The sequence below is a fragment of the Mesocricetus auratus genome, unplaced genomic scaffold (assembly GCF_017639785.1).
Source record: "Mesocricetus auratus isolate SY011 unplaced genomic scaffold, BCM_Maur_2.0 Super-Scaffold_100010, whole genome shotgun sequence".
Classification (NCBI taxonomy): Eukaryota; Metazoa; Chordata; class Mammalia; order Rodentia; family Cricetidae; genus Mesocricetus; species Mesocricetus auratus.
The window spans coordinates 85,135,067-85,157,621 of NW_024429194.1; the positions used below are offsets into that span (position 1 = coordinate 85,135,067).

At 47.4% G+C, this 22,555-nt stretch overlaps 2 protein-coding genes across 2 annotated transcripts; one reads left to right on the top strand and one right to left on the bottom strand.

Annotated features, from left to right (window-relative positions):
* The first annotated feature begins 5,646 nt into the window (after positions 1 to 5,646).
* Josd1 (Josephin domain containing 1) lies at positions 5,647 to 18,877 on the top strand. Its single transcript, XM_005066988.4, has 4 exons — positions 5,647 to 5,831; positions 14,984 to 15,112; positions 15,205 to 15,399; positions 16,888 to 18,877. Exons 1-4 carry the CDS (start codon positions 5,647 to 5,649, stop codon positions 16,985 to 16,987), a joined length of 609 nt encoding a protein of 202 aa, XP_005067045.1. The 3' UTR covers positions 16,988 to 18,877.
* Positions 18,878 to 19,563: 686 nt separating this feature from the next.
* On the bottom strand, positions 19,564 to 22,329 carry Tomm22 (translocase of outer mitochondrial membrane 22). The gene is made up of 5 exons (XM_005066987.4): positions 22,230 to 22,329; positions 21,150 to 21,346; positions 20,867 to 20,985; positions 20,347 to 20,464; positions 19,564 to 20,169 (listed from the first exon to the last, which is right to left on the bottom strand). The coding sequence occupies exons 2-5, from the start codon at positions 21,264 to 21,266 to the stop codon at positions 20,095 to 20,097; spliced, it is 429 nt and encodes a 142-aa protein (XP_005067044.1). The 5' UTR covers positions 21,267 to 21,346; positions 22,230 to 22,329; the 3' UTR covers positions 19,564 to 20,094.
* Between the last annotated feature and the right edge of the window lie 226 nt (positions 22,330 to 22,555).

Here is a 22,555-nt window from a genome sequence, read left to right on the forward strand (position 1 = left end):
CCAATGAACATGTCCTTGAACCCAATTTTCCTGTCTCCACCTCCCAGGTGCTGGAAAAGCAGGTGTGCCCCAGCAGTAGTACTAGAGATGGAACCCTGTGGGGACTACAGACCTTGGCCAGAGACCCACTTCCCCATCAGCCTGGGACCAGGCAGCTATAAGACAATGTTTACTAAAAACATGTTTACTAAAAACAATACAATGCCTGGGGCAATAAGTTCCTGAAAAGGGCATGCCCATGGGAACCACCCTGACCTAGACCTTTTCCACAGACTAAACCGCCTCTTCTGACACACCCAAATCAGTTTCTGGTGTCAGAGCAGAACCAGCCAGGGGTAAGGCAGAGAGCAGAAGCCTTTCTGGAGGGAAGCCTTTCTTGGGAAGTTTTCTTGAGCCTTTTTGGGGCCTGCTTCAAGTTTTCTTTACATTGTTGACTGGTCTCTGTGTCATCAATCCCGACACTCTCTGCACATTCTTTGATACAGGCTGCCCAGCGGGCACGGCAGAACCCCAGAGCTCAGTAGGCAAGCACTCCACTAACTGAACTACATCTCCTGCCTGATAAGTTATTTTGATGCCTCCCCCTTTCCTGGATAAACTACTCATTACTCATTACTCAACCTACATACTTTTTATTTGATGTAGTTAAAAATATTAAAACTTTGTCCTGCAGTGGTAGTACACAGGAGGATCTCTGTGAGTTCGAGGACAGCCTGGTCTACAAAGTTCCAGGACAGCCAAGGCTACAAGAGAAACCCTGCCTCTAAAAACCAAAATAAATAAAATTTTGATTTGTTAGAAAATCCAAGTAACAAGACATTTTTTTCTTCATTAACAGATTGTACAATATGAAAGGTGTATTAGGTCTTAATCGGTCTCCTGTTAGACAGATCTTGAAACAATTGGAATCTCCAGAGTGACATTTTCTTTTTGCATACCAGCAAGTCACCTGGGCAGAGAGTTTTCACAGACAGATTAAAATGAGATTCAAAAAGAGAATTTGACCCTATGAACCACTCTTTGGCAAAAGAAAAGACTGAAGCTTAAGCTGATCACCCATGGCTAATGATTTCATCCATGATACCTATGTAACGAAACTTCCATAAAATCCTTGAAAAGAAGGTGTAGCAATTTGAATGTAATTGACCCCCATAATCTCATAAGGAGTGGCACTATTAGGAGGTGTGGCTTTGTTGGAGTGGGTATGGCCTTGTTAGAGGAAGTGTGTCACTGTAGGGGTGGCACAGTGTCTCAGGTGACTGCTGTTGCCGGCAAGATGTAAGGCTCTCAGCTACTCCTCCAGCACTGAACCTGCCTGCTGCTGCCGTTCTCCCCGGCATGACGATAATGGACTGAACCTCTGAAACTGTAAGCAAGCCACCCCCAATTAAATGTTTTCGTTTATAAGTGTTGCCACGGGGCTGGAGAGATGGCTCAGTGGTTCAGAGTACTGGGTGATCTTCCCGAGGATCTGGGTTCAATCCCCAGCACTCATAAGACAGCTTACAACTGTCTATAACTCCTGTTCAGGGGATCTGAGACCTTCACACAGGCATATATGCAGGCAAAACACCAGTGTACATGATATACAAACAAATTATAAAAAAGATTACGATAAAAAAAGAGCAGTCATGGTTGTAGTGTCTCTTTACAGCAATAGAAACCCTAACTGAGACAGGGGGCTAGAGAGATGTGGACCATTTCCAGAGGGCAAGTGTTTGATTCCCAGTACTCACAGGGTTGCTCACAATCATCTATAACTCCAATTGCGGCATGCTAGGGCACTAGGCATTCCCTTATCACACAAACATACGTGCAGATATAACACCCCTACACAAAAATAAAATAAAAATAACAACCTTCCTTTCAAGGACAAAGTCTAACTTTAAAATAAAATAAAAATAACAACCTTCCTTCCAAGGACAAAGTCTAACCTGGGTTCCAGAGAACTGGATACATGAAGGTTTGTGTGTGTTGTTCATATATGCACATGTGTGGAAGCCAGAAGTTGATGCTGGGTGTTTCCTTAACTCTTCGTTAAAAAAAATTCACTATTGTGTGTGTGATGTACAGTGGGCACGTATACCATGCACACATATGACACTTTGAAGACAGTTTTGTGGAGTTGGTGCCCTCCTTCCATCTTTACATAGGTTCTGGTGATCAGACACAGGCCTTCCCACTTTCACAACAAACACCTTTACTAGAAGAGCCATCTTAGCCGGGCGTTGGTGGCCCACACCTTTAATCCCAGCACTCGGGAGGCAGAGGCAGGCGGATCTCTGTGAGTTCGAGGCCAGCCTGGTCTACAAAGTGAGTTCCAGGACAGCCTCCAAAGCCACAGAGAAACCATGTCCCGAAAAACAAAACAAAACAAACAAACAAAAAAAGAAGAGCCATCTTGCCAGCCCAATCTCCATCATGTGCATCCTCAAGCTCACAGAGATCCATCTGCCTCTGTTTCCCAAGTACTAGCCTTAAAGACATAATGCTACGCTTAAAAAGATTTATTATTTATTTATTTTATGTATAAAGTATATTGGAGGAAGGTAAGGGAGTAGGGAAGGAAAGAGAAGAGAGAAAGAGAGAAAAAGACAGAAGCAGATGGATTTATTTTTATTTTATGAATATAACTGCTTTGCCTGTTTATGTATGTGCACCGTGTGCATGCCTGGGGCCCACAGATGTTGAAAGAGGGTATCAGATCCCCCGGACCTGGAGTTACAGATGGCTGTGAGGGCCATGTGGGTGCTGAGAACTTAACTGCTGTACAATCTCTCCAGGCCCCTCTATCTTATTTTTGAGAACAAGTCTCTCGTCTTACTGATTTGACTAGACTAGCTGCCCATGAAACCTAAGGGCTTTCATGCTTCACCCGAGATTACAAGGGACTGTGCCTGGCTTTTTATGTGGGTGCTGGAGAGCCAAACTCAGATCCTCATCTGGTGCAGTCAATTAATTCACTGAAGCAACTCCCAAGCCCTAAGAAGGTTTCTGAGGATGTCTCACCCAGAATGGGCCTGGAAGCCCCTTTCCCACATACTCTACTGTATGTCTCTATCATTTGACTGTTTCTCTGTACACTTCATGCTATCCTTTGTAATAAATTAATAAATATAGTGCATCCCTAGGTTAAGAGGATTATTGTAGCAGATTGAGTTAGATCATGGAAGGGCCGGGAGAATGTTTATAGAGCAGGTGGACCAGAAATCCCAGAGGTTCAGACTCCTGAGTGGCACCTGAAGCGAGAGGCAGCCTTGTAGACCATGGCCCTTTGTTTGTGGGTTCTGACAGTATTTCCAGGTGTTCAGAATTCAGTTGGTGTTTGATCACTGCTTGTCTGAGGGTGGGAGCTGAGGTCCCAGTCGTGTTAACTCTATTGCTTCGGTTGATATTTAGCATCTTATGAAGAAGGAAGAGTCCAGTTTCAGAATACATTGGTTCCTGACTGGAGAAAAAAAAAATGTCCTTCTCACTATAGGTTTTGGCCAGAATGGATATATGGAGCACTTGCTTTTTTAATTGAAAGGGGGAATAACTGTAAAAAGTGTCATTTTAGATTCTTTTTCTGAAAATAGTTTAGACCAAGTTCAAACCCTTAATTCGCTACAGACACAGTGATTTCAAACAATTTATCCACCTCTTTGTGCTTCAGTTTTCTCCCTAGAAAAGAGAAAAGCCTAATGTGACACTTGTCAGTAAATGAGTCAATTAAATATGCAAAGCCTTTATAAAAATGCTGGCTGCACTGCAAGTCCCTAGGAGCTAAATCCTATGTAAGTACACTGTGATTGTTTGGTGGTCCACAGATCACAAAAACCGTTAAGTAGTCTGGGGAGAGGCAGAGGACTCCCCACCACGTGGTCATCACTCAGAGGTGTTGCACAACAATGTGCATTGGAACTTGAGTGGGGAAACCACCGATCTGAGAGTGCAACTCTGTTGTTTTCCAAACAGAAATCCAAAATTAAGGGAGCTAGAGACAATGACAATTTTAATCTATGGGAAACTTCAAATAGTCTGCCTTTTTACACAATGTACTCAGCTAAACTCAGAAAATAGGAAGCCCTCGTTGGTAGAGTACCAGGCACTGCACAAACTTGTCACTCTTGGTTATTTAATGAGTTCGAGGCTAGCTGAGCTAGTACGGACGGACACACACACACACACACACACACAGGAAAAAAGAAAACACAGAAGGGAAGGCCTAGTGACAGCCACCAAGAGGAGGTTGCAGAGCAAAAGAGCAGCGGTTTGTGTGGAGTGGACGTGAATATGACACTAAGGATCTGAAATAGAACGCTCGTTTCCATTTGAAATATGACTCCCGGCGAGGCTCCTGCCCTCAGCGCTCAAAGAAAACCGGAGGCGGTCGGGTCCACCAACCAAAATTATGCCCGACCGCGTTGGTAAAGTGCTTGGAAAGCCGGTGAACATAAGTGGGCCAGGGCAGCAGCCGCTACCCAGGCTCAAGAAAGAAAGGACTCCTCCCGCAGGAGGGTCCTGCGGCGTCCAGGCGGGAGTCGGCGCCGGGGCGGAGCTGCAGAGAGGCTACCGCAGTCCAGCGGGCCCGCGCCCCGCACCGCAAGCCCGGGGACATCCCCCTGCAGCCGGCGCAGGCTTCACACGGACGTCAGGGGTGACGCGAGGTTGGCGGGCGGGGTCAGCGCGGGGGCGTGTCCGGGGCGCGCGCCGGGCGAGCGCCGCTGACGTCGGGCTCAGGTGCGCGTGCCCGGCCGATCTGCCTCCGGCTCGCCCGCGCGCGGCCCAGGTGGTGACCAGAGAGCTCCCGGCGAAGGCGAAGGGGCGACGAACGGTCCCCGTGGGGCTGGCAACCGGAGGGCGCCGAAGGGCGCCTCACGTGACAGGGGGTCGCGGCAGGGACGGCCAGCCGGGTGGGCCAGGGCTACGTGGGGCGAGGCAGGCGTCCGGCCGCACCCTCGCGGGCCAGGCGGGACCTCCCTGCGGCGGCGCCCCGCCCGCCGCTCCGGTTCCCCGGCCCTCCCGCGGCTCCGCCCGCACACAGGCGAAGCGTCCCCTGCGCTGGGCCGAGTCCGCCAGCCTCCCGGCGGGCATGGAAAACTGCCCCCGAAGCCCCCGGGCGGCCCGCGACCGCACGCCCGCCGGCCCTCGCTAGCTGTTGGCATCGGGTGTTTTCTTCCATCAGCCAGCCGAGTCTTCGGAGTCTGTGGCGTTGAGATTCGGACGAAATGGAAGAAAAGGAGCGATGTGACCCATTCGGCTTTGCCCTCCTGCATTGAGGCCTACTTGGCATCTGCAGAGAGGAAAACACAGCCAGGAAAACGTGTTTTGTTTTTTTCCCAACCCCCCCCAAAGGGGGTAGAAGAGGAGTGAAAGGGGGAGATCTTAGGTTTTATATGTTCTTTTTTAAATTCTGCACTTTGAAAGTGGTGGCTAAATAAACTAATTCAAAAGTTTTTTTTTTCTATCCAGAAGACAGAAGAGGTGGATTTTTTTTTTGTCTCTTTTGATTCCAACCTTTTCTCCCAGTGACAAAGCATAAATCATGGACACCAGAGAATAAGGTGAACCCTCAGGAATCTGAAAACAGAGAAGCCTAGACCTTCTGAATCAGGGAAGGAGTGGGGTGTTTATCAGCTCTGTCAGGAACCGAAATCGAAAACCATGAGTTGCATGCCATGGAAAGGAGACAAGGCCAAGTCTGAATCCTTGGAACTTCCCCAGGCAGCACCCCCACAAATCTACCATGAGAAGCAGCGCAGGGAGCTGTGTGCCCTTCACGCCCTCAACAATGTCTTCCAGGACAGCAACGCCTTCACGCGGGAAACGCTACAGGAGATTTTCCAGAGGTAAGGCTCCCTTGCTTGGCATCGCGATTCCCGCTTGGTATTTCTGAATTTGTGTGGGTGGTGCGATGCCTCGGGGACAGAAGCCTGCAGACCTGTAGGTTTGGGGTTAGATGCTGTCTGCCACTCTAGGGAGCACAGGAACGGGAGATAACCACCCCCTCTGGTGTTGTGGGGTAGCCTCAGCAGTGCTGTTACCACGGATCTGGTCCGACAGGGGACTCCATGTTGCGTGTGTTACTCTCATTTTGTGGTGAAGACAGAGCTCTGCAGAGCTCCTTAATTTCCTCCAAATAGCCCGGAGAGCCATGGATTCAGGGTTGAGTTCAGGTTTGTATCTCTGCTGGTGGTCACTGCCATAATGCCTCCCTTCCAGACCCTGTCACCAAGGTATTTGCAGTCTAGAAGGGAGACAAGATTCACCCACATGTCACCAAAGGTGGGACATGATGGGCACCACAAGAAAAGTGCACCCACAGTGCTTAGCTTTTCTGAGGCCGTGTGTTGGCTAAGGTGCTCTTTATACATTATTTTGTATGCTGCTCCTCACCGTTCGTTGTTTTACTGGTAGAGAAATGGACAGAGTGGTCTGTCCAAAGCAGCTTCTAAACAGCAGAGCTGTGAGAGGAGCCGACTCCAGATACCTCCTCCTCCTGCAGTGTGGTGTCCTTCTCGGGGCTGGTGAGAAATTGAGAGATGGAGTGTGCACACTATGCAGAAGGGCCTAGTGCAGCCCCGAACACTGTGTCCCCGAAGGAGAAACCGATTGCCTTTGGACCCCTTAGAACACACACCACTCCACAAGTGGTCAGAGTTCAGCTCCATGCCTGTTACTTTGACTTTTGAGAAGTCTTTTACCAACGGCCTTGAGAGTTTTGTAGCATCTGCTGGACCGAGCGAGCAGCAGGCCTGCAGTCTGTAGCAGCCTTGACCGTGAGCCTGTCTTATCCCTCCAGCTGGAAAAGGCTTGGTATACCCAGATCTCAGGCAGAGAAAGCTCAAGAACACTTTAAAGCTCCAGAGGACCTTTTTAATAATCCTCATTTGGAGACGAAAAAATCTGCTGCACAGGGATTACGGCTGGAATCAGCCTGTTTTGTTTGGGGTGATTTTTGAAGCTTAGGTGTGGACCACTTATCCTGAAGGAACCATAGGTCTCTGGAAAGAGCTCCAACTTGAATGCTCCTACACAACTACAATGAGAGTAATTCTTTCTCAGCACCAATAAAGGTCAGAGTCATACCTTTGCCTTAGCGCAGGGCATGTGTCATTTGCTTCATGGGCACTCTCTGCACATACAGGAAAATGTCTTCAACCATCCAGTCATGTGACAGAAAGGAGAACCCAGGCATCTGACTGCTTCCTTTTGGGCAGCTGTTCATGTTTCTTCTGGGCAGTTCTGAATTGTTTCTTAATCTATAGCCAGGGAGAAGGAAATGGCTCACCGTGAGTACCTGAGTATGCTTGGTACTTTGTAGGGCACACTGACCTCAGAGCAACCTCAGCAATGATCCGGGGAAGCAGGACAAGGTTATGGAGATGTCTAGTTTTACCCACCAGTGAACAAATGTCAGGTTATCTACTGTTAGTAGTATTACGTAGTTAGTCGTACTCAGGTTGACAGATTTTGACCTCTGTGAGTTTGGCTCCTGGACTGACAGAGGAGTTAAACTTATCTTGAGACCACTTACAAATCGTCACTGTGCCATTCTGAGAGCCACCTTTGTTCAGGCAGCTGAGTCCTCAGACTCAGCTTAGGAGGTAGGCTCTGTTGTTTGTCATTATTCCAGAAGACAGGTTATCTACTGTTAGTAGTATTACGTAGTTAGTCGTACTCAGGTTGACAGATTTTGACCTCTGTGAGTTTGGCTCCTGGACTGACAGAGGAGTTAAACTTATCTTGAGACCACTTACAAATCGTCACTGTGCCATTCTGAGAGCCACCTTTGTTCAGGCAGCTGAGTCCTCAGACTCAGCTTAGGAGGTAGGCTCTGTTGTTTGTCATTATTCCAGAAGAAGAAATCAGTACAGGGAGTTTGTAGTTGCTAATGGCCAGGTTTGGGCCCAGGCTCTATAGCTCCAGGGCCTGCTTCCTGGCTGCTTGCTGCAGATAGGAAAAGCTTGTCAGAGAGCAGGAACTTCAGTAGCTGCCTTTCCAGCTAGGGAGTGGGCTGGACTTGGGTCTGGGCCCCATCATCAAGTGTTTGTGGGTAACAGTGGGCGTCTTTCAGATGAGTTCTCCCTGAGTGAAAGATGCTGAGAATCTGCTGAGCACCCACAGGGACCAGGGCCCTGTTCCTTTCAAATTGTGTTGTTTCTCTGTTCCCAATCAGCACAGTACAGGCTGACCTAAGAATTCCAGAAAAGGAGTTACATTATAGAGCATTTTTAGCTGTATGGATAAGTAGGGACATGCACACGCGCGCGCGTGCATAAATGTATGGAAGGAATCCAGAAGAAAGGAAAAAGAGGTGAGAGAGAGAAGACTAGCTACTTGCAGTGTGCCAGGTACTGGGAGGCTTTGTAGAGAAAACAAGTTGAGCAGGGCTCCTCAGGGCTGTTTGTGGGACAGGTCTCAGAGACTGAGGTGCAGAGAGAGCCATGGACACTGGAGCAGTTTAGAAATGAATAGATGGTCTCTTTAGAAGACCATGGCAATCAGAGATGACTCAGCAGTTAAAAGCACTCACTGGCTACTCTTCCAGAGAACCTGAGTTCAATTCCCAGCACCCACATGGCAGCTCACAATGTCTGTAACTCCAGTTCCATGGATCTGGCACCCTCACACAAACATGCATGCAGGCAAAACACCAATGTGCAGGTGTGTGTGTGTGTGTGTGTGTGTGTGTGTGTATGCACACACAAAAACACAAAACCATAAGGAAAAGGAAAGAAACTGGTATTCAAAGAGAAGAAAGCTGACAAGGTTAATCCTTGCTGATTTAAAAATGTGGCTCATGAGTGGTAGAAATGGGAGGAAAATGTTGATAAGAGCTATTTTCTGGGAGGAAGTTCATCGTAACAGTTGAGTTTTAGCCAATTAAAGGAGGAGAAATACAAAAGCAGGGTGGAGTTTTAATGGAGTTGTGGAGAGGAGATGACTCATGCTAGGAAGAGACATGAGTAAGAATTTAGAACGGAGCTAAAGCAAGGGAAGGGGTCAGTTGTAACTGAAGCTTGATCCTGGAGAAGACACCTCAGACAGTAAGCACCTGTCATCCGTGTATATTTCACCATGTATGTGTGTGTATGCATGTATGTATGTATGTGCTTTGAAAAAAAAAGGGCTTAGAGGTGAACTCATAGAATAGCTTTTAATCTTTTTTGAATTCGTGACCTTGTGTGTGCTTGGCAAGTGTTCTGCCGCTGTACACATCGCTTGCAGTAACTGTTTATTTTATTTACTGTGTTTTATGTGTAAGAGGGCTTTTTTTTTTTTTTTGGCCTGTGTGGTGATATTTTGTTTAAGATCTAACAAAGCTTTCCTAAAGGTAAGAGTGCAAAGCTAGCCACAGCCATAGAGGCCAGGCATTGGTGGTACACACCTTAATCCCAGCACTTGGGAGAAAGGCAGATGGATCTCTGTTAATTCAAGTCCACCCTGGGCTACATGAATTTGATCCAGTCTAAAAGAGAAACAGAGCTCACACTAAGGTTATCCAACATTTGATATCCCACACCTTTAATCCCAGTGCCAGGAGGAGGCAGAAGTTCAGGGAGTCTGAGGAGCAGTGCAGTGGGGAGCAGTCTGAGGTTTGGTGGATCTCCTCTTTGGTCTGAGCATGGTAGAGGTGAGAACTCTGGAGTGATTGGCCATTTTGTTTCTTTGATCTTTAGCATTAACCCCAGTATCTGTCTCTGGGTTTTTATTGTTGGTGCTACATGCCTGTATGAATGTCTTTGCACCACATACATGTGTTGGATTCTCAGGAACTGGAGTTACAGATGGTAGTCATCAGTCATGTGTGTACTTGGAACCAAACCTGGGTCTCTCCAGCCCATGTAGTAGCTAAGTGCTACTTTTTTTTTTTTTTTTTTTTTGGCTAGGCTACTTTGGAAATGCTTGGGCCTGAAACATTTTATCGGGCCCTTTCCTATTATTTCAGTAAACAGATCGGTGCTTTTGCAGCTAGCTGTGCACTCCCCTCCTGAATAGAATAGTTACTAAATTCTGATTAGACAGAAACTAGCCTGGTGACAGGGGAACATACTAATGAAAGGAGGAACCCGAGGTTGGGCATGTTGATGAATGGTCACAAAGAGAAAGCACTCTGGTTTCTCCACCATTCATTCAATCATGAGAGATGGAAGGAGTCACATTTAAAAGTCTGAGAAGGTGAGAAACCTAAGAAGAGTGTTGAGGGCTTTTGTTTATTTTGGTTTGTTTGTTTTGGTTTCTGAGACCAGGTTTTTCTGTATAGCCTGACTGTCATGGAACTCACTCTATAGACCAGAGATCTGTCTGCCTCTGCCTCCTGGGTGCTAGGATTAAGGGCATGTGCCACCACTGCCTGGCTAAGGTCCGTGATGGGAATACCTGACACGTACCTACTCCTATGAGCTGTGTTTTATTTAGAAATATACCAAGAAACTCTGATAAAAGAAAGAATTAAGGGAGGAAAAAGTTGATGAAGTTTCTCTTTCCTTCCCTCTTTGTTAAAATCCAAAATCACCACCATATCAGGCATAGTAGTGACTTTGGTGGGGACTGAGGCATTAGTGGTGACCTGGGCTGGAACTCACCCTCAGCTTTTCAAATCTCCCCCAAGTTTGCTGGAGTAGCAAGCACCAGAGGCTTGCTGCAAGCCCCAGGGTTTCTGTAGAGACCAGCAAGACCATCCTGGGCAGCAGACACTACCCAGGAGGCTCTGGTGGAGTGCTGCCATAGTGGGGAAGTGACCATGGGCAGTTCAGTGTCTTCTTAGAGCTAGAGCCTCGCTGTGCCCCTACCTGGCAGCTGTGTGTGACTGTGCAAGTGGCTGCAGCCTTTGCACCTCAGCTTCCTTATTTACAGTAAAGATTGTAGGATTAAATGATAAAACCCATGAAGGAGCTAACCCAGTAGGCAGTCATCAGTTATCCTTAAGAGTAAAAGAAAGGACTTTGGGAGGACAGGGGGAGAATTAGGGGTAGTCAGTCCCTCTTCAAATGACCAGCCCTATAGAATGGAATGGAGATTGTTAGCATTTCCCATATTGATGAGTTTGGATTTGTCTTTGAAAGGAGATCTCATGTAGCCCAGACTGGTCTGGAACTTGTTATATGTAGGAAGATGACGCTGAGCTTCTGATCCTTGGCCCTCCACCTCCACCTCCCAAGTGCTAGATATTGATCCCTACATTGACCAGTTTGATGTGTTCATTAGATGCAATGCCTGGCTGAGAGATGGCCTTAAAAAATTTCAGGGACTCACTGTTTGAATGCATGTCAAGTGAATTCTTCGATAAATTGATGGTGTTTGGATAGATTTGAATTATGGGGTCCTCTGGGTCTCCCTCCATTTTCAGAGTCAGGAAGGATTCTGTGGTGACCTGAAGTTGAGCCTGAAGAAGCTGTGGGGTTTGGCTTGTAGCAGAAGTAGGATAGACCACTACAGGTCACATAGTTTTGGTGTCTGAAGTATACCAAGTTCCCTGGAGAGGACAGCAGTGTTGAATAGGGTAGGACCTGGAGTTGGCAGTCCTGGAGAAGGGGCTGACAGGATGCCTTGGTTAGTGTGGCAGAAATTGTGCGCTGAACTGTAGGAAGGAGATGAGTTGGGAGTCTTTCATAAGCTCAGTGTGCAGTAAAGAAAGAGTGGGAATAGGCAGGAGAGGGTCTGAACCTTAGCAAGGTGTTTAAAGAGCTGAGAGCAGGACGAGAGATGTTGGAACAGCAGTCCTGATGAAGCCTTCAGGACAGATGTCTGTGTAGTCGTTGGTGTTGCGCCCTGAAGCACAAAGTATAACCTTCTTCTGTAAACTCAGGATAAAGACTGTATGCTAGGGACTCGTGGAGTCCCTATAGAAGCCGCTTTACTTGCTGGTTCATTCTCTTGTTACTGTATTGAAATATTAGGTGCCTCTCAGAGCGCCCAATTATGAGCATTGAATTGGGAGACTCAGGAAAACACTGCCTTGGGCGGGAACCTGCAGGGAAGTAACCAATAGGAGGTCCAAGTCTTAGTCTTTTTTTTTGTTTTTTTTTACGAGACAGGGTTTCTCTGTATTGTTTTGGAGGCTGTCCTGGAACTCGCTCTGTAGACCAGGATGGCCTCGAATTCACATAGATCCGCCTGCCTCTGCCTGAGTGCTGGGATTAAAGGCATGCACCACCAATCCTGGCCCAAGTCTTAGTCTTATCTCTGGTGGTGTCCTCTTCCTTGTATTGGTCAGAACTCTCCAGGAAAGATTGAAGCCACACAATAGGCTCCTGAAGAGAGGGTAGAGGGAAAGGATCTGCTTCCCCCAAGCTTGGCCTCTCTACTGCCTTCTCCCACTGCCAGGAGAAAGCCTTTGCCCTAGTCCTACATGTTTCAGCCTCAGGACTCAGGACTCAGCAGCCCTTTCTGCTTAGCAACCTGATACCACTTCCCATCCCATCCTGAGTCTTGGTCTCCGTTGTAAGCAACAAGACTGGAATCCCTTGGACCCAGGTTTGAGCTTAGTTCTTGAGCTGTTAGTGTGCATGGGTTAGTCAGTTAAAGTCACAAGCCTAGCATTCCCAGCACTAGGAGTCGGAAGCAGGAGGATCAGGAGTTTGAAGTTATCATTGGCTACATAGTGACTTTGAAGCTAGCCTAGGCTACATGAGACTTATTTGGGATGATTAGAGGGTTCGAAACAGGGTTTCTCTGTGTAGTTCTGATTGTCCCGGAACTGGCTCTGTAGAGATCCTGCTTCCGCCTCCCAAGTGCTGGGATTAAAGGCATGTGCCATCACTACCCGGCCCCCTTTTGATTTTTGAGACAGCATCTCACACTAGTTCAGGCTAGCCTGGAACTCTCAGGAGTCCTGCCTAAGACTTCTGGTTGTTGGGATTACACGTGTACATTACCATCCCCTGGGATTGGATAACTTTTAACAAAGCCAAGGGCATGTTTATCTTTGAAAAATGGGGCTCATGATATAGTTCAGTTGGCAGAGTGCTTGCTTGGCATGAATAAGGCTTCAGCACTTGCTAACACCCACCCAAATCAGTACAGGTGCTGTTTGAAGTTTTTGTTGGTTTTAAGCAAGATTTCTTAACATCTTAGAATTGATATTTTTTTTTTCCCAAAGTAGATATATTCTCCTGGAAATGACACCGTGGCAGCCTCTGGATATCTCCCTTCCTGAGGAAACTGTCACATTTCCCTCTCCCTTTTACAGGGATGTTAGAGATATATTGACCCATTATCATGTGACACACCTTTAATTCCACACTTGGGAGGCAGAGGCAAGCAGATTTCTGAGAGTTACTGGACAGCCAGGGCTATGTAGAGACTGTGCCAAAACAGCAGCAACAAAAAATATGTTGAGCTCCCGTCTCCTGGTTTGTCCAGACTGTGAAAACAAAGTAATAGGATTGAAAATGCTTTCAGTACAGGCCTCGGCTAGAAATGGAATTGCAGAAGCTTAAAAAAAGGCTTGAGATAGGTGGGGTGGTGCAAACCTATAATCCTGGCAAGAGGATCCTGACCTCAGGGCCAGCCTGAGCTAGTATGGAGACCTTAGTTTAAAATCTGGGTGGACCACCAGAGCCGCAATTGAGTTTTCTTTGTCTGGTTTAAGGTTTTTTGTTTGTTTCCAAGACAGGGCTTCTCTGTCCTGGAACTCAATCTATAGATTTGGCTGTCCTCAGACTCAGAAATATGCCTATTTTGCTTTTTTGTTTGTTTTTTTGTATAGACATACATGCACGCAGCACACTGTAGTTTAATATAGACCTTGTTAGTTTTTATTGTATTTCACTTGGCTCTAGTTCATGCATTTATGCTGCCTGTCTCAACTACTACACACACCTTTGAATATTTAATGATTACTAAAGTACAAGTCTTTTTTTTTAAAGATTTATTATGTATACACCCTTTTGCCTGCATTTATTCCTTAACAGCAGAAGAGGGCACCAGATCTCATTATAGATGGTTATAAACCACCATGTGGTTGCTGGGAATTGAACTCAGGCAGGACCTCTGGAAGAGCAGCCTGTGCTCTTGCTCTTTTTTTTTTTTTTTTTTTGGTTTTACGAGACAGGGTTTCTCTGTATTGTTTTGGAGGCTGTCGGTCCAGCCTGGCCTCAAACTCACAGAGATCCGCCTGCCTCTGCCTCCCGAGTGCTGGGATTAAAGGCGTTGCGCCACCACTGCCCAGCTGTGCTCTTGCTCTTAACCTCTGAGCCATCTCTGCAGCCCTGAAATACAAATCTTAAATAGAGCATTTAAATTCCAAAAAGCAGGAGTAACAGTTGCTGCCTGTGCCATTTAAAACATCACATCAGCAGTTTTTTGTTTTTGTTTTTAACTTTACAGTGAAGGTCTCACAATGTGGTTCCAAATGGCCTACAACTCACTAGATAGATGAGACTGGACTTGAACTCATAGAAACCTGCCTGCCTCTGCCTCCTCAGTGCCAGAATTAAAGATATGCACTGCCACTACTGCACCTGTCAGTGTTTGTTAAAAGTTTGTATCAAATCAGAAATAGCAGCAGTAGGAAGGCCGTGGTGACAGGAATTCATAAAGGAGACCAACACTTCCGTGGAACATTTCTTTTTTGTTTGTTTTTGTTTTTCAAGACATGGTTTCTCTGTGTAGCCCTTGCTGTTCTGGAACTCTGTACACCAGGCTGGCCTCAGACTCAAAGAAATGCATCTGTCCCTGCCTCCCGAGTGCTGGGATTAAAGGCTTGTGTCCCCACCACCCAGCTGATGGATCATTTCTTGGGGTCATTCCTTTCTTGTAACACTCCTCCCAAAAGGCCAGCTAGGTCTCAACCTTCCTGAATTGTTTTACACTGGGAGAGGCAATGTCTAGGTTAGCAGGAGCTAGGCATGCAATGCTTAGGTAGAAACTTGTGAGACAATTCTGCTGAGGGAACCAGCTTCTAGGGCAGTGCTGCAAAATGCTTTTCTGGTGGTACAAGGCTGGGAAGGCTAGACAGATGAGCAAGCCTAAGCTTTTCCTTTTACATTTATAGGTTGTCTCCAAATACTATGGTGACACCCCACAAGAAGAGCATGCTGGGAAATGGGAACTATGATGTGAATGTCATCATGGCAGCACTTCAGACCAAAGGCTATGAAGCTGTTTGGTGGGACAAGCGCAGGTAGAGAACCAAACTTGATGCCAACCCCAAGTGAATGGGGGCAACCCTGGAAGAGTGGCTGCCCAGAGCCTGACACCTTCTCTCTCCTGCAGGGATGTGGGTGTCATCGCTCTCACTAATGTCATGGGCTTCATCATGAACCTGCCCTCCAGCCTGTGCTGGGGTCCCCTCAAGCTGCCTCTCAAAAGGCAGCACTGGATCTGCGTTCGTGAGGTGGGAGGGGCCTACTACAACCTTGACTCCAAACTCAAGATGCCGGAGTGGATTGGAGGCGAGAGTGAGCTCAGGTGAACCCCCAAAGGCTGAGCTGTCGGGCTTTTAGCTTGGTGTGCTGGGGAAGTCAAGCTCATCTGATTATTTGACAAAGGAAATGAAATTCCTGTATCCTTGGATCCTTGTCCTCCCTTTTTGGAATCATACATAGGGTCTTAGATTGAAGACTCAATTAGGATTCCATCCCTTTGATGAACAGGTTTCACATCCTGTGACTGTAGCATTCTGGTCTGGTGGGGCTAACACTGTCACTGCTCCATTTAGACAACTGCTAGTTAAGAGAGGAAGATGGGCTGGAGAGATGGCTCAGCAGTTAAGAACACTGGCTGCTCTTCCAGAGGTTCTGAGTTCAAGTCCTAGCACCCACATGGTGACTCCCAAATATTTATAATGGGATCTGGTGCCCTCTTCTGACATTCAGGCATACATGCAGACAGAAACTGTATACATAATAAATAAAAATAAATCTTTAAAAAAATAGAGCGGAAAATGACATTCAGCCCAGATAGCGTTAAGTTTCTCTGTGACTAAAGGTTTTTTGTTTTTGTTAGAGACAGTGTCTCTCTACGTAGTCACAGCTGTCCTGCAAACAAGGCTGACCTTGAACTCAGAAATCTGCCTTCTGCCTGCCCTTGCCTCTTGAATGCTGAGATTAAAGGCATACACCACCACTACAACCCAGCCCTATAACTGAAGTTTTTTCCTTTTATTTTTTTAAATTTATTTAATTTTAAAAAATTGTTTATGTGCATTGGTGTGAGTGTCAGATCCCCTGGAATCTGAGTCACAGACAATTGTGAGTTGCCATGTGGGTGCTGGGAATTGAACCTGAGTCCTCTGGAAGAGCAGCCAGTACTCTTAACTGCTGAGCCATGAGCCAACTCTCCAGCCTCCTTTTATTATTGTATGTGTTCAGGTGTATGTGCTCTGGGCATGTATGGAGGCCAGAGGACAATTCCCAGGGGTTTTCTTCTTTCACTCTGGGTTCTGAGATCTCGTTCAGGTTGTTAGGCCTGCTTTGCAAGTTCTTTACCTTGACCTGGCTCGGGTATGCTTTTGTTTGATACTTAGAACCAGTGAATATGTAACCATTAGAATACACTGTGTTCTAGAATTCACCAGCACATTAGTGGAAGTAATATCTGAGAGTGAGAAGAAATTGAGACTGGAATTATAACGGGAATGGAGGGGTAACCAAACATGGAAAGTGTAAGTCAGTCACCCTTGGAGTTTTAAGATAGACAAAGGGTGGTGGTGCACGCCTTTAGTCCTAACACTCAGGAGGCAGAGGCAGGTGGATCTCTGAGTTTGAGGTCACCTGGTCTACAAAGCAAATTTTAGGATAACCAGGGCTATTCAGAGAAACCTTGTCACAGAACAAACAAAAAGGATTGCCATGGTGTTAAATGGGGAGGCTTCTATTCTGGTGAATGGGTAGCCCCAAGACTGCAATCTGCAACTCACTAGTGTCTCATTTCTTGTTGCTGTTCCCTCTTTCATAGGAAATTTCTAAAATACCATTTGCAAGGAAAAAACTGTGAACTACTACTGGTGGTACCAGAAGAAGTGGAAGCCCATCAGAGCTGGAGGGCGGATGTGTGACAGTTCTGCTGGGCCCGCTCTGTGCCTCAACCCTCCAGCCCTCTTTGATGTGCTGTGGCCTCTGCAGTGGGTCTGTCCAGCCACCTCCCCAAACATCTCATTGGGTTTCCCCCTCAAATCTGCCAGTGCAATAGGACAGGTGTGTGGACTGTCACAGAGCCACCAAACACTGTGCCTGGGGGAAGAAGATAGGAGCTCTCAACACTTAGAGCAAGCCATTGAATACCTTTTTCTATTTCAGAGAGGGAACTGAAAGAGGGGTCCTTGTGGGGGGCTTGCTTATGTTCCCTTCTATGAGGACTTGACACAGGTTCTGCTGGTAGTTGTCACTGATGCTCAAGGCTCACAGGGAAGTTGCCTCCTCTTTTTCTCACCTGTAGCACCAGGGGGTCTGAGGACACAGTACATGCAGAGCCCAGTGACTAGCTCGAAGGACCCAGAGCATAAGCGTCTCAGGAAACTGTCAAGCCCCCAGCAGTGGCACCACATGCCCTCTGCAATCCATAATGCCACCTCCTTTTTAATCCTAGGCAGCCGTGGAGTTTTATAATGAAAAGTTCTGATATTCCAAAGTATGTATTTGCACAGTATTCCAGCAAAACAATGGTGAAAAAGATGCCTAATTGTGGCTGAAGCCACATTAGGACAGTCACAGGTGGCCTTTCACTCCAATTATGTCCCTACCATTTCACTACAGTGACTTAGGAGGCTCTGGGGCAAAAGACAATGAAGAGGGACAGTACTCCTAATTGGCCCATTTTAGCAAAATCAGCAACACATCATTGCCATCAGATTCCAGTTAGGGACAGAGTCGGATGAGGAAACTGCCATGAAGGTGAGCCTTAGTTTGAGAACGAGGACTGCTAGGAACATCCTGGGCTCCAGAGTTGTGGCAGCAGAGTCTCAGGTTGGTCATGTGCATCATGTTAGAGGCTCTGGGTTTGGTATCTTGTGTAGTTTCCTTTACAAATTGAGGGCTGCCTCCTTCCCACTTCAAGTAGTTGTAGGTCATTTGTCTTCTGTAATTTTGAAAAATAAATAGAGGAAATAAATACCGTACCACACACCAATGTGGTTGTGTTGGCCTTCAGGGCAGGTGACCTGGCCAGCCCTTAGGGAGCCATGGTCTCTGCAGGTCTGAGAGCTGCCCCACTGGCCAGGTTTCTTCCCTTGGCAGCAGAGCTAGCCTGAGGACTTGCATGTCAATCCTGAACAAGCTTATTGGGGTGAAGCGGGGGCTATCTCCCCACTGTGACTGGAGTGCATGTTTACACCAGCACTTTTTCTGCACATGTATCTTCAATCCAACAAAGCTGATTTTTATTGAGTAGCAGAGGCCCCAAGTGGCTACTGCATTATGATCAACCACCTCATCTGTACCGTTTTCTACACTGGATCTGCTTGGCACCATGGGGAGCTCTGACCCTGCACAATGACATTCCAATCATTACCAGCCAGAAGTTATAGCCGACCTGCTGATTGTCACAAGCAGGACCTTGGGTCTATTGGCACTGTCGGTGGTTGTAAGCCATTTCTTGGGAAGAGGAGACTCCTCCCTACGGATTTGCTTGGGCCTGTGCAAATGGCACTGCAAAGGAGTCCCATGCACGTGGAGTCCATGAGCCAGTGGGATGTACAAAGACGCTTAAGCATTTCAGGGCTGGTTCTGTTCATATCCAATTCTGGTGCTTAGGAACGGGGACCCATGTTGATGCCCAAGGGCAAAAAGCTCCATTCCTTTTAAGGAAGTGGCATCCTGACCCTGATGCCCAGTAAGGCCCTAGGCTTTTTCTTGCTTTATTCCCTTTTTTTTGTTGGCCTTGTGCTGGGTTTGTTTACAAAGATGTATTTTGTTTAACCAAATATTAAAAATGAAAAACTGAACACAAATCTACTTGTTGCCTAACTGATTATGTAAAGACCTTTGTCTGTCAGGGTGGTGGTGACACATCTTTAATCCCAACACTTGGGAGCCAGAGGCAGTCGGAGCTCTGTGAGCTCCAAGCCAGCCTGGTCTACAGAGTGAGTTCTGGGACAGCCTGTCTCAAAAATTTAAAAAAGTCAGTCTTACCAGGTATGCCTATGATCCCTCAGCACTCAGGAAGACTGAGTTAAAGGCTAGCCTGGACCATAGAGACACTCTACTGGATAACAGACTCTATTTGCAAACTTTCTCTCTCTCAAGACTAAAAGGCAGTACACACACTTTAAACAGTTTATAAGTACTGTGAGCCTTTATTCCCAGCACTCAGGAGGCAGAGGCAGGCAGATCTCTGTGAGTTTGAGACCAGCCTGGTCTACAAGAGCTAGTTCCAGGACAGCCTCCAAAGCCACAGAGAAACCCTGTCTCAAACAAACAAAAACTGCACATCCAGAGCGTGTCCTTCACTTTCCATGGGGAAGTCTGAAGCTGATACTTAGATTCCAGGCAATAATACTACATTAAAAAATAAATGTTCCTTTTCCGTCTTGAAAACTTCACTAACTTAGTCGTATGGTTGAAAGAGGTGTTGGCAGTGTCTCTGGCTTTCTAAAATGGCCTAGTTTAAAATACCACCACAAAAAAAAAATGACACTTTCAGTTGGAGTTCTTTTAATATTTAAATACAAAAAGTGAGCACTGGCTTCTTTACACAACACGAAGGTTTAACAGCCAGATGTGCAGAGGAAATGAGCTTGCTCTGTCCACAGTCCCCATCTGGCTAAAGCCACAGCCAGCCTCCCTCCTCTCCAACACACAGGGATTCCTGTAACCGCAGCTGTAATGGATTTTATCAGTTCCACATTGTTTACATGTCCCAGACATTTTTGTTCTTTTTTTTCTTCCCCACAAGGGTCATGTGAGAACTTCGATTGGACCAATTTACTAAAAGGATAGCGTGGAATAGCCTTCCACATGTACTCTAGCATCAGATAGAGAACAGGAAATACATGAGAACGCTATAATGGGCACAGGTGCAACTAGAGTCTCTCCATAAGAAACGAGACAGTTCCCACCAGATTTAAACAGATGGGTGTGCCAAAGTTTAAAATAAAAAGTCCAAACAATCAGCAGTTCAAACAACTGAATTTCAAAGTTCTCCCACCAGGACAAATACCAAAGAAATCTAGATCTTCCCAGGAAGTGGAGGTAGAGCCCCTGGCATTCCTCCTGACAGCCCTGTGTTAGGCCCCAAGAGTATCTGGAAAAGGAAAAAGAAGAGTGTTAAGGCACTGTATAGTTTCAGTAGGTCTCATCTGTCACACATACAAGGGAGCAGCCAGGCACCTAAAAGTGCAGAGACCTACTCCCACGCAGGCTTGAGTGCCAGCTGCAGCACAGGCCTCCACCGCTGGCTCAAAGCCCCGCACGCGCCTACCTGCCGCTGCTGCAGCTGTTGCTGCTGCTCCATTTGCAACTTTTCCGTCTCAAAGACAACTGGAAGCACCAGGATCATAAAGGAAGTGGTCCCGATCCACAGAGCTGCCCTGGAAAATCTGCAGAGGGAGAGTGTGTGCGGTGACGTGCAAAGAAAAGCGGGCAACCTAGCCACTCCCGAACCGGTGACAGAACTGCCAGTATGCCTCCCTCGATGTTTCTCAAAGTGTACCCTATCCATTCCTAGCAAAACACTCCTAGCAGAGGCAAGAGGAGCCGTGATTACCGAGTGATTGCAGTAACAACCTTACAAGCCTCGCGTACGGAAACCTTAGATAACATGGAAGAATCCCCACGACCCTGCCAGACAACTCCCCTCTGCAGAAGACCAACCACATTTGGGATACGATGAGTCCAAGGTCACTCAAGCTCCCGTCGGTGGCTTCCGAGGCCCGGTGTCCTTCGACAGCACCAGTTCTCCACTCACACTCTCGGTATCTGTCTCTACATTCGTTCCTTACCTGTACATCTTCTGAGCCACGAAGAGCGAGAGATCAAAGGTGGCTCCGGCGGCAGACCGGACCCTTTCAGGGAACATCTCCGTCAGACCCCACAGCCTCTCCGACAGGGTCTCATCTAGCTGTGGTGGAGGAGGTGCGGGTTGTAGGCGAAGCCGCAGCAGCACCGGAGCCGCCGAGCCCTGGGCCCGTCCCTTCCCGGCCGCGCGGAGCAGACGCCCTCTCGGCTCGCGGCGCCCACGCCCCGACGGTTTGCTCCCGCCCCGCTCCCCACACACCCCTGTACCTCGTCGTCATCATCCTCTTCCAGCTCCTCTTCGGCCTTCTCCGCCTCGGCTTTGGGGAGCAATTCGTCCGGAGACAGAGGCTCCCCAGCGCCTGCAGCAGGGACGGCGGCGGCCATGGCTGTAGGACACCGGAAGCGGAAGGGAGCCGGCGAGAGCGGCCCGCCGCTAGACAGAGCGTCTTCCGGAAGTGGGCTGGCTGGAGAAAGAAAGCAACAGTCCTCAGGCTCGCCCCCTGGGTGTTGCCAATCACTTAAGATCAGCCAACAGAAAGAACCCTGAAGAGTTTATGCAAGGAGAGACGCAGGTGCTTCTCAGTTATTCTGTGCAGTTGGGCCTGGGCTGGGTCGCATACATGAATATTTAAAAGATTTTTTTTTTTGGTTTTAAGAGACAAGATCTTTAAATACAGCCCTGGCTGTCCTGGAACTCGCTCTGTAGACCAGGCTGACCTCGAACTCAAAAGATCTACCTGCCTCTGTGTGCCTCTTTAAACTCCTGAGTGCCTAGTTTAAAGACCAGAGCCACCACCACCGGGTGAGAAATACTTCTCTCATAGGCAGGTTTCACTATGTAACCCAGACTGGCTTCAAACTCACAGAAGTCTGACCGCCTCTACCTCCCAAGGGATTAAAGGTGTGCGCTGCCACACCCTGCTCTCCTTGATCTATCTATCTATCTATCTATCTATCTATCTATCTATCTATCTATCTATCTATGTTTTTCGATTCAGAGTTTCTCTGTATTGTTTTGGAGGCTGTCCTGGAACTCTCTTTGAAGACCAGGCTGGCCTCGAACTCACAGAAATCCTCCTGCCTCTGCCTCCCAAGTGCTGGGATTAAAGGCATGCACCACTAACATCCAGTGGGTTTTTTTTTTTTGAAAAGGTTTTCGCCGGACGTTGGTGATGCATGTCTTTAATCCCAGCACTTGAGAGGCAGAGACAGGTGGATCTCTATGAGTTGGAGACTAGCCTGGTCTACAAGAGCTAGTTCTAGGACAGCCTTCAAAGCCACAAAGAAACCCTGTCTCAAAAAAACCAAAAAATTTTTTTCAATAATATTGAAATTTCAGTAAATTACCAAGCGATGAGAAAACAGTGGGATCATACAATGTCACTTTCAGACCACTGGAGGTAGACAAGATGACCCAGAGGAGCCTGAGCTAGGAGCAGATGACAGTTAAGGAGTGTGACAATCAAGCACTTCAGGGTTCCAGGTCCAGCAGCAAAGGCCACACATGGTGAGTGGAATCCAGGTCAGAAGTCACATAAGAGTTCCAGTGAGTGACTACAATCCACCTGGGAAGGAGGGTGTTCTAGAACCCTCAGCTCCCAGCTGTTCCACTGCCTCTTCCCTCAAGGCTACAGTAACTGCCATCCCTGTCTATGTCCTGACATAATCTTTCC

Excerpts from the sequence above, each read along its gene's own strand:
- Josd1 (XM_005066988.4), top strand. The coding sequence starts at position 5,647 with ATGAGTTGCATGCCATGGAAAGGAGACAAGGCCAAGTCTGAATCCTTG. Across the intron at positions 15,113-15,204 it reads GTTTGGTGGGACAAGCGCAG|GGATGTGGGTGTCATCGCTC; the intron begins GTAGAGAACCAA and ends TCTCTCCTGCAG. Across the intron at positions 15,400-16,887 it reads GGAGGCGAGAGTGAGCTCAG|GAAATTTCTAAAATACCATT; the intron begins GTGAACCCCCAA and ends CCTCTTTCATAG.
- Tomm22 (XM_005066987.4), bottom strand. The coding sequence starts at position 21,266 with ATGGCCGCCGCCGTCCCTGCTGCAGGCGCTGGGGAGCCTCTGTCTCCG. Across the intron at positions 20,986-21,149 it reads AAGAGGATGATGACGACGAG|CTAGATGAGACCCTGTCGGA; the intron begins GTACAGGGGTGT and ends CCTCCACCACAG. Across the intron at positions 20,465-20,866 it reads GTGGCTCAGAAGATGTACAG|ATTTTCCAGGGCAGCTCTGT; the intron begins GTAAGGAACGAA and ends CTCCCTCTGCAG.